Source organism: Dreissena polymorpha, chromosome 16 (genome assembly GCF_020536995.1).
Source record: "Dreissena polymorpha isolate Duluth1 chromosome 16, UMN_Dpol_1.0, whole genome shotgun sequence".
Lineage (NCBI taxonomy): Eukaryota > Metazoa > Mollusca > Bivalvia > Myida > Dreissenidae > Dreissena > Dreissena polymorpha.
In genome coordinates this window covers 20515890-20527879 of record NC_068370.1, presented here as the reverse complement: position 1 = coordinate 20527879, position 11990 = coordinate 20515890, and the positions used below count along the sequence as shown (strand labels likewise).

Here is an 11990-nt window from a genome sequence, read left to right as displayed (position 1 = left end):
TTATTATCTAGGAGGTTATTATGTATAATTATATGAAAGGTGATGTACCTTAAATTATCAATTAATTAAACTTATTTAGAGATTCTTGAAAATCACGGTCGGTGTTACGCAGATCATTTCGTATTTTGACATCAGTGCATCATGTCCAACAATTCAAAATCGGATTTTTTTTACTGCAGGTATGTGTATTAACTTATACACATACCTGTTCACTGGGATGATGACGACTTAGATTTAGACGAATTGTTAGGTGATTACACATGTAGCAGTGATGATTCTGAGAATGTTAAACCGTGTAAAAAAGTAAAAGTGACAAAAGCAATCGAATCAGTGGGTGTCTACCAGTGTACAGAGTGCCCAAAAACTTACAAGACAATGTCTCGTTTTCGGGGTCATATGATTTCCAAGCACGGATACGAAAGAGTGAATGGTAAATATTTCATTTGTTTCATCATGCTTTTTTCATCGATTACATCTGAATCGGAGGGCATTATTGCTAGTGGTAAAGAGTAACAGATCTTGTTCAGTTTGACAAAAGGTAGATTGTTTTTACTCCATTACATGTTTGTTATAATCATTCTTGATTTTAGTTGTCTTTCACTTGGAATTAATACAAAAATAGAGAGGTACAGATCTTGTTCAGTTTGACAAAGGTAGATTGTTTTTACTCCATTACATGTTTGTTATAATCATGTCTTGATTTAATACACAAATAGAGAGGTCATTGTTTGAAGCTTTGACACCTTGATTAAGCCTCATCAGGAGTGTATGGCACGCTCCCAACCAGCTCTTCTTTATAACACAGACAGGGTATAATTTTATTACGAGACAGCGTATATAGCGGACCCTCTTGATATTTTTCAGCTTTGCATACTTCAAATAAATAATATGAATTTATTAAGCTTCATTAATAATGAGCTTTATTGATATGTTTCGTGAACAATATATTTCAATACATTCCATAAAAAATATTATAATCATAACAAAGGAAATTAAATGGCCGGTATGTAAACAAAAGCATAATTGCGAAGACCGTAGCATCAGTTCTCTGCGTTGGAACCGCGAGATACTTTCGTACAAAGTCATTCCTTACTTAATTTCATTTTTAAAACCATTTTTTTCTATCGTATACAGAATTCTATTCTCCTAAGCAAGATGTAATTTTTAAAACTGAACTCCAAATATAAACGCTACAAATCGGTATAAAGTACGAACATGTCAACCGTAAATCTAGACTCTAAAACGGTGTGATACTTGCAAAAGTTAAAGTTATAACTCGCCGGGCTGCCCAAATCAGAAGAAAAACATAATATATATTTATATATCTAAAAACTACGTAACGTAGGCTTTCTAATGATATATAATTTGTCAAAATCGGCCGAGAAATGAAAGTATTGACCTTTTCGACATTATTTTAAGGGAGACAACTCTGAGTGGATTTAGTGAGGTCGGGGGGGGGGGGGGTACTCGATAATCTACTGCAGTGCGTCTGCATACAGTTCTATGTTGAAGCAATTATAATTTCCCAATAATTGGCAGATATAACTGATATGGTATGATATTTTCTTGTAATTTTTTATTAGCTTAGTATCTTTGATATAATTGTCGTTCATGTTTATGCTTTATTTCGATTTTATTGTGTTTAAAATAGGTAAAAACGAAACATGCCAAAGCGGGTGGGGTATGGAAAAATATCTTATTTGTTAAGTTTGGGCAAATTAGAAGTTTGATGGCATTTGGTAAAATACTTTTCTTTAAAAAGAACAATTATTTTAAAACAGATAACTTTGCTGTATTTAAATGTTATTGAATGGTTTATTGTTATAACTTCTAGAAACTTTTTTTCAGGAATATCACACTTCACAGTGTCAACAGAAACTGGGATACTGTACTCACTGGGGGCTGACGAGGTCAAAGCGTAGTCCGTTTCGCTACGACGTCGGGTATATGTTTTACTACGAAAACATGGTGTAAATACACTACTTAATCAGGCGAGTTCCATATTTTCTGGTGTTTATGGATTAGAGAACGGAACATCCAGTAATGGTAGGTACTTATTTTCAATAACAAACTAATAACAAATGCGCGTAGTTGCAACCTTTAAGTTTATTTTGAGCTAAAATCGAAATATTTTGATTTGAAGCAATGCATAAGGTGGTTATTCTGTTAAAATAGCCCATTACGGTAACTTAAATTAAATTAAACTACATTTTACTTCGATTCAGTGTACATTACACATTTTAAAGTACAAAACAGGTTACGAACATATATTTTAATTATGCAAATTCTTTGTTTCGAAGGAAATTACAAGTCATTTTATGTAAAGGTTTCGCACAGAGTATGTATTGGTTGCGCAACGAAGTACAAATATAATGTATAGGTTGCTCAACGAAGTTTCTGTATCCATTTCTGGACATATCACATGCAGTTTTCAGTTACTGCAGACTGCCATTTCCCAGTGCAAAAGATGCCGTGCTTCACTGTGCGCATGAACATCCAAACGAAAAGGTTGAACCCGGTGAAAGCCTGCAGAGTCCCGGCAGAGCCCCGGTATACCGTCACTACGCCGGCACTCACCGGGGTTATACCGGCATCAGACCCCGGCAGAGCTGCGGCAACGCCCCGGTTTAACCGGGAAAGTATTCAAATGTTTAATACCTCCGGGATGAACCAGGAGTTACCGGGAAGGACCGGCAATAACCGGCTTGGCACTGGAAACAACCGGGACTGCATCGGGAACAACCGGAACGGTACCGTCAGAGCACCGGTTTACTTATGTAACGTAGCTATAAAGGGACTCTGCCGGCATTCACCAGGGCGTTGCCGTAGCTCTGCCGGGGTGGTTTTGGGCCCCGGTGGAGCTAAGGTGCCGTCCCGGTTGTTCCCGGTACAGTCCCGGTTGTTCCAGGTGCCACGCAGGTCGTTGCCGGTCCTACCCGGTGACTCCCGGTTCATCCCGGAGGTATTAAACATTTTAATACTTTCCCGGTGGAGCACCGGTTGTCCCCGGTCGTCCACGGTTTATCCCGGTGGAGCACCGGTTCATCCCGGTAGGGCCCCGGTTCATCCCGGTAGATGCCTGATCACGCACTGGGGCTCCGCCGGCATCATAGTGAGACTGGGCCTTAACCGCATTGTAACACGAAGTAAATTTACCGGCCGTCATGTACGCAGTTAACAATAACCTGTGACAGAAACCCACTGCCACAACTTTACAACAATATATTGATTATGCAATTGCGGATTTGTGCCATTGGGGTCCTACTTTCCACACCTTACGGCTGTTACAGGTGTGGATTTTACAGGTACAATCATGTATACGAACATGAAATTCGCCTCAAAATTAGTTGACGATTACCGATTTTCAAGAAAATCGCTTTGATATATACAATGTAAAAATCAAAATCCGTATGAGATAAATAATGATCGAAGTTGGAACATGGGATTTACTTTGACATAAGCAGAGTTTCGAGATACGCGAGTTGGGAATAACGAGAATCGAATGTCATTTGATAAAGAGTACCGTATGCTGAAAACCTATCGTCGGTCTCTATCAAAATGAACGTATAAGGGATTGTCAAAAGGTGAAGATGCGTCATTTTTATTGAGACCGACGACATTAGGTTCTCGACTCTCAACTGTCATCTTGTATATGGATTTTCAATTTTAATCGTTTCCTTTGGCCTAGTCGTGAAGGTAATTATATCATAATAATGTGCATTACCATGTCGACTGTGCGCTTCGGATCATGTTGTGCCGTTGTTACTACCTCTGTCTCAAAGGAAACATCCAGCCACTCCATGACTCTGTATTAATTTTTTTCTTCTTTATTTTGCCTTTGAGAGATAACCAATACGTCTTCTGTGAGAAACGCATGCACGCTAAAGCGTTGTCGTAGCGAGGCATATACGTATGCTGTCAGAGACATGATCATGCCTTATAATAATATGTAGCCTTTATTTCTGATAACTGGGTCACCCTACACATTTCTAAACACCCCAGTGGCTTAACAATACATAGATCAATATGGAAATTGTAAAATTGTGTCAATTAAAGACAGTTGTAAACCTTAATTGCATTTTTTTAAAGTGAAACTTGACTTCGGTTTGATAAATCAGCGGTCTATTTCATGTTTAACCGCATAAACCAGACACATCTTGGATTATAATTTGATGTAACAGACCTATGAAATGACATTGTGCTTAAATTCAGATTTTTGTTATTACAAAATCATAATCTTACATGTTTTAAACACAATTTTCGACTTATCCGTTCTCGATGTCATGTGTATTTAAACAATGTTTTCGTAGTAAAACATATACTCGACGTCGTAGCGAAACGGACTACGCTTTGACCTCGTCAGCCCCCAGTGGTACTGAGTATCTAATGCTGCATGAAGCTCAAGATTTCTTCACCTGGAATTTTATTAACTCTTGCAATAAATATTATACATCACCACAGTTACATAACTATGTTCTTTGAAAAAAATAAAATAAAGATACTTTAGTGTGTGTCTACTTCATACCCTTACATTAAAAATATCCTACACATTCAGAAATATAATAAAATGGATGGTGGTTTAAGTTGCTACACATCCAATGTTGTCATGTAATCATTTAACATAACATGTGATGTGTTAACATGACTATTAACACTGCTAAGAAAACATTTACTTTGAATTAAAATAAGTGTCCCTGGTCAAATGTCCATTGGCTTAATATCTATATGGGTGAAACTTTCACCTGCATCACAGTCATCCTTAATTGGTTGTGTGTTACGCTATCCCAATTAACTACCAGTCATGGCAGATTTGTTCAAAAGAAGACAAGTATCAATGTTTGGAGAATTGCTATTGCTTTTACAGTCTTGACGCTAACCCCTAGCCCGACAGCCCGGGGCTAGTGATATGTATTAAATTTGGGCTATTAAAGTTTCCAGATTCATATAGTCGGGCTAGTGGGTATTTTAATCTGTTCTATTAAAGCATAAAGATTCAGGCTGCAGTTAGTTGTTCAAAAATGCTAAAGTGAAGACTGCTTGTATATGCTGGTTAGTCTGAGACATTCCAACAAGTAATATCTGTGACAGTTGAAATATTTGCTCATTAAAGTGTGTGTATGTGCAGGAGCTTGTGTGTGTGTTTGGTACAAGCTCATCTCAAAAACTGATTCACTATTTAGTTTTTAACCTAATAGAAGTAAAACCGGACTGTAAAATGAATACTATCATTGTAAAGATTTTGTTGTTGGGATGAAATATTATAAATTGTAATCCCTATGATTAACACAGAAAACATTAACCGAACGCTTATTCCTGTTGGTGTAGCAGAGCCAAAAGACCTGCAAGTATAGATGGTTAATGGATGATGTTCCTTATGATAGTACTAGTAGGTACCAGTTGGTTTGTCTTTTTGAATACATCTGATAGTATATTTTTTTTTTCATTAATAAAATGGGTTTAACTTAGTAATCCTGCTCAGTGGTTGAATCTTCAGGAAATGTTAACATAAGCACATAGTTACAATGTATTTGATACATGTATGCCGGTGACCCTCAACTGCAATTTTGGTTACAGACAGGGTAGCCTAAAGTGTAATTATTTCTAAGAGATGAACCCGAGTTGAGGCTTAAACTTACCAACCCATGAGTGAGTCAGAGATCAGCACTCTACCGGTTTAACTGGCCGGGGTAAGCTTGGAATTGGGGACTTACTTTTGCTTAATTATGATCTTAAATAATATTATAGTTGTCAACAATTCATTTTTATGTATTTTAAAAGCACAACAAGTTGTGCTTGCAACAGAAGTAATAAAAATATATAGATTATTATACAATTTACAAATTTAACAATAAAGTAGTCTTATGTTTACTGAAATGTGCAAATACCAATTGGTTTTTATTTCTGAAAATTTAGAAAAATGAGCTAATATAATAAAAATGTTTATTTTTAATTAGTGGGTGGGTTTAAATTAACTTGCACTCAAAAATATAATAGTCTGGGGTTGTTTTAATTTCTGACATTTCAGCGCACAGTACAGTAACATGAGTAAGGTATGATCTTGTTATTTTTGTCAGTACCGGTAGTTAATTACGGAGCCGTTAATTACAATGATACTGAACTATTAATGAGCAGATGGTCGTTGAACGTTATAATAAAAATAATGATTGTTTTTATTTGTAATAAATCGGCAATTTATCGCTTTTATTCTATTTATAAAGTCAAAATATCGGATAAGTAAGGTGTCTACTGTAGAGCGAATACTGTCAGAACCCCCCGAACCCTTGATCTCGCGTTATCTCGGAAGTCTCGTTACGCGTGATTTAACAATGTCGAAATCGTGAATAATTTAAAAAAAGACGTTAGTGGGTACATCAAAATGTATAACCTCGGCGCTTCGATGTACGCTACTCGATAGCTACTGGTTACGTAACAAAGTATCAACAAGTTATTTGCTGATACGGTCCCGTTTCATATCCGTCTCATCTAGAGTCCGTGCTTTTATGTATGTCTTAATTGTTTAATACACTTGTCCTTCACATTAGGTCGGCAATGCACACGTTCTCTCCACGGTATTATTGTATTGGACGGATTGCTTACACTGTGTTAGTCTAGTCCAGGCCTAGTTAAATGAACTGCGAATGTCCGCACATTGCTGATACAAGGTAATCAGTGGAGAAAACAAACTTTAGACTCATTAGTACTGTCAACGAGCTCGTTTCTAATGTCTGTAGCCCCAAAGGTTGTCGTCATGTTAACATTCATTTAAAATAGTGTTTATGCAGAATGTCGATCATAGAAAATAAAGAACATTAAGCAAAAATAGAGTACGTCACTGAGTGACAGGGGAGATTTCATTCTATACCGCTGTACTTCTTTCGTAGATTATGTCATGACAGTTAACCATTGCTATTGTGGCACTCTATATGTTCACATACACACCGATCATGCAACCTACACGCAGTCAATAATCAACAAACAGATATTGCACATTTAGTTCTTCTATTCCCATCGTACATGCACATGTTCTCATCCATATACGCGTCTAAAGCAATGTGTGTCTATACGTGGACATAACAATAGCAGCACGTGGTTTTTCAAGACTTCCCTAAAAAATTCAAATGCCGCTCAATTTCCAGCCATATCACACTGGCTTCACAATCCAGAGATCGCTGGTTCGATCCCCCGCTGCACATAACCTACTAACTCGTCTTTCGCATAAGAGGTTAAACCGAGGTGCAGTGTACTAGGTGCTATACACCAGGCGCTAAAAGACCCAGGGTCACCTCTGGAACGGGGTGTCTCCTGTATCTTGCACTATCCCCCGTAACCAACTAACACGTCTTTCTGGGGGCGATGGCCATATGGGAGACAATCCCGGTGCACTCGATAAAAAATAATGAAGAAGAAGATGAAGAAGGGCTTTTACTGTGATCATACTCTTTTTTTTCATTCGTGTCGCTCATCTCGCGCCGTTCGGACGCATTTCTTCGCACCTCGGCATTTTCGTTGCGTTATGTTAGGTCGTGAAATTAAGCGGATTAGCTTGGAAATATTGGATTAATAAAATAAAATTGGATTAATAGTGAAATTAATTTGGAAATAATAAATCGAATTTAAGGTCTAATAGGATCTTCTAATTGAAGGCGAATAGTGGAGTTAAATAAAAACGTAATTAGCGATAAAGTGCTTCAGTGCAGGAAGGAAAATTATTTAATTAATTAATGGAATATAATTGGGTGCTGGAGGTTTCGGTAAATGACAAGTTCGGTAAATTGATTTATATAGTAAATGCCCTGGAGGGTTCGGTAAATTGGTTTTTATAGAGGTGGTATACCTACAACGAGGTGTTAATGACACCTATTATTGGCTTACAATACCATCAGGGGCATTTATTTGCAAACTGTGGATTTATTTTGAGTTGAGTTATTAATGCTATGCCTACGGTAAAGAATTAAGGGAAATGAATGAGCTACCTCTGAAAAACGAATTCTGTTAGGAAATTGTAGGTAAATTTACGATTTAAATAACGCAATACTGTTTTTTTTAATAATTGGTGCTTTTATTTAAATAACATAATAGTAATAATAAATAATGATTTATGGCGGAATCAATGTAACATCTTCAATTAAGTTTAATGCTATTTAAGAAAGTTTCTTGTAAAATATTGTAGACATGATTTAATAAAAATGATTTCAGTTTAAATATAAAGCGCAATAGTATTTTAGACCACCGATAAAAACTCAATTTCTCAATATATAAACATGAGGTAGTTTGCCAACATAATGAATATGTTGCCCAGCTCTTGCCACGTGGAGGCCACCTCTTGTAAGAGCCAAATGTTGAATTTTATATTACATGTTTTATTATTTCTTTCTGGTTGAGAAAAACACAAGAAAAAAACAATATATAAAATCTAATACGTGTACGTAATTAATAAAAAGTAATATAATGATACGCGTTATGTTTTATAATTTTGTAAAGTGCGCGTGCTATTGAACGTTGAGTTAAGCGAAGAGACACACATAATTAAAAACTGATAAAAATGACATCTAACGCAACGCCAGCAGAATGAATACACTGTGCAAAGACCTATAGATAGGTCTTTGCACTGTGTAATAGCAAGCTGCTGTGATGATCACTATCTTATCAGCTTAATACACAGGAACCTGGCTACTGTACTGGAACAATGGGTTTTACGGCCAAAATAACTGATATCATTTTTTGCCTGAACAAATGCGTTGAATAAAAAAATAATAACTGATTGACTTTGTAATCCGTTTATTTACCATATATTATAAATAAGTAACAAGTAAAACATGGATACAATATATATATATATATATATATATATATATATATATATATATATATATATATATATATATATATATATATATATATATATATAAATATATATAAATATATATATATATATATATATATATATAGGACATATTTGAATATTTCATGTCATTAAAAAAACGAGGGCGTAGTCACATATTAATAAGATACATTTATGACACGGTACAATATTAATACGACACATTTGTATCATTCAGAGTTTCCGCATGCCGATTTAATTTAATTTCATTTCTAATAAAAATGAGATACATTTATGACACAGTACAATTTAATGTGACATTTCAACAATATCAGTCATTCACATCGTTCAAAACTCGTCGTCGTCGAGCATGTGGTGGACCGCCGTGGATGGTCCCAGGGCATTGATATGGCTGATGATCCTCAGTAGATCAGTGGTTGTCAGCTTCTCCTCTTCGTAGTCATCCCATGCTTGATGTAGTCTGCCGTGTATCGCAACATATTTCTTCCGTCTGATCTTCGTGAGAAGGTGCTGGCTCACCAGCCGTATCTGAAGATCAACTGTCTCAAATTCCTCTCTGAGAAGGTTGGCCAAGTTGTACAGACCAAGGTTTGCGGAACACGCTCGTGCGTTGATGCGTCTATGCCATCCTGTAATTATAATTAAAACATATTTTTATACTTAATAACATGATTATGTCATTTTTATCAGTTTTTGATAACAGTATTATGAAACAAATGCTTACTACCGATATTGTATACTATGAAAGTATAATATTAATATACGAATAATATCCAATGTAAAATTGTGAATTGTTTTTTACTTATAGATTTATAATGCTAATTATATTATAGTTACCTTCCAAGTCGTTGTTCGTGCGAACCTCCTCTCTAAACACGCACCAATTGAGAGGTCGCCATACACTGCCGTGGATCCATGTACGGGAAATGTTCTCACATACCCGCAGCACGGGACCCCCGACTCCTTCAGCAACCTCCATCAGCCTGTTGAATGCCGGTTCAATTTGTTCAACTAGTAGATAAGGAAGGGACATAATCTTCCTAAAGAACTCGAACTTGTCACCATGTTGCTGATACGCGGTACTCAGTCCCTCGGTGGTGATCTTCCTGTATATCCGCTGTGTAAAGTGGAAGACGCATCCCCGTATCACGGCATCAGGAAAAACCTCTCTAATCGCCTGCCAGGTTGCTGAAAATAGAAAATAAATATAAATTAATAGTAATCCAACATGTATTATTTATGTTATTGCTACAAATAAAATAAGTAATAATACAATATCCATAATATAAGTTATATAAGATTATAAGTTAGATTGTGCAAAATAAATTACAAAAAAAATGCAAATTCACAATTTTAATGTATCTCTGATCCGCTTTAATTAAGGTTTTTTCAACTAATTGTTTAAAAACATATATAAAAAACAAAACAATCATGACCTAAAGATAAACTTTTAATATATAATTTACCGCCCTTGATTAGAATATTAATAGGTTGCAAGCCTGGATAATTAATATTAACACTTTGCAAACATCTCTAAATTGATATAATCAACTCCGTACATTTAAACAGATAATTTGATTAGTGTCAAACAACTCAATTAATGTACACGCTTATCGACAAAAGGTGCGATAATCCCTATTTATACTAATTTACCGAAACCCCACGGCGTTTACTATATAAATCAATTTACCGAACTTGTTATTTACCGAAACCTCCATAACTCATATAATTAAATCTAAGTGTTTAATTTAAAAGCAAGTGCTCCAGTGTTAGAAGGAAAGGTAATATTTAAGTGATAATTGTGTGGATAAAATCGATAGAAACAGGGAAAAAGAAGGGCTACGGAAAAGTAGTGAGTCTATAGCGTAGTACGTACAAAAAGTTTTTTACCAACCTTTTCTGAAAAAAAAGTGACTTTAACATTTTAAAATTCTTCCTCGATTTAGATTACCTGAGATCCTTTTAATTGATAACAGCAAGACATAGTTTATACTTAATAGAAATATATCTTTGGTAATATCCTTTGAAAAAAAACGCGAAAGATAGTAATCGATTAGTATTTTAATGTCTTTACTGTAATAACACTGTGAAATTATCTGAGATAAGAATCTAGCCAATTTAACATTTAAAAGTTAATCACGCCAATTTCAATAGTTTTTCATTAGAGGGTACTTTTAAAGTTTAAACAAAAGAACACAGTATAATACATGGTTTTATATCAATTCAATATTGTATTAAGTTAATCAACATACAATATTTTTCCAAGAAAAGCTATTTGATAAGAAAATAAGATACAGAATAAGCGCTTTAGGTGTAATGTAAAAAGACCCTTTACAGTATAAAAACCTACGCTCATTAAAGATTAGAGATCTCCTAACAATTAGCACTTGCAATTTGCAATTGTCGCGAAAACAGGGACTCTCTGTTTACTACCAATTACCGGACTACCAATTAAGAGCCCAAAGACCCCTATTAAGCTTAGACCAATTAGAAGTAGATACCATTTACTATTCGACTACTCGCGAATCATTCATCAAACCGCTAATAACTGAAAATAAACTAACTAGAACGCGAAAACAGGGACCATCTGTCTACTACTAATTACCGCTTTACTAATTAACCGATCAAAAGGGCCCTATTTAGTTCTCAATTAAGTCCTATTAGACTTCTCGCGAAGTCTCTATCGAACCGCAAATAATTGATAGATAATTAACTACTCGCACGTAAAGAACAAAGTATTTCCTCAATCAACTTAAATCGAAACACTGCGCGAGCGGCGAAATCGCAAACATAAGTACCCAATTGCTTCATTCCATTACATACAAACAGCTTAAGGAAAACAGGATTGAGATTTTACAAGGGAAATAATAATTAAGATAAACCTAAGAAAAACGACTACCGTACACGTATTATTCTAAATCAAACCTTACCGCATTTCCTATCATTACTATGTCCGGGCCATTTAAGAAAGCTTTCAGGAGAATGAAGAGGTCGTTCTCCAGTAAGGACACCTCAATGACGGAAACCCCTAAAATCAAGCGCGCAATGTTCCGCACCGGGGACATCTCAATTGATTCCGAGTCTGGCGCTCCGTATTCAGCGACGCGTATTTCCGATGACACCCCAATAACCCCAGTCGTCCCTGTAA

The 11990-nt window shown here is 35.7% G+C and overlaps 1 protein-coding gene across 1 annotated transcript; it reads right to left on the bottom strand.

Annotated features, from left to right (window-relative positions):
• Positions 1-9169: 9169 nt before the first annotated feature.
• LOC127861701 (uncharacterized) lies at positions 9170-11777 on the bottom strand. The gene is made up of 4 exons (XM_052400387.1): positions 11773-11777; positions 10794-10801; positions 9680-10030; positions 9170-9471 (listed from the first exon to the last, which is right to left on the bottom strand). The coding sequence occupies exons 1-4, from the start codon at positions 11775-11777 to the stop codon at positions 9170-9172; spliced, it is 666 nt and encodes a 221-aa protein (XP_052256347.1).
• Between the last annotated feature and the right edge of the window lie 213 nt (positions 11778-11990).

Coding starts and splice junctions, on each gene's coding strand:
- LOC127861701 (XM_052400387.1), bottom strand. Junction 9,472..9,679: donor CACGAACAACGACTTGGAAG/GTAACTATAATA, acceptor TTATAATTACAG/GATGGCATAGACGCATCAAC.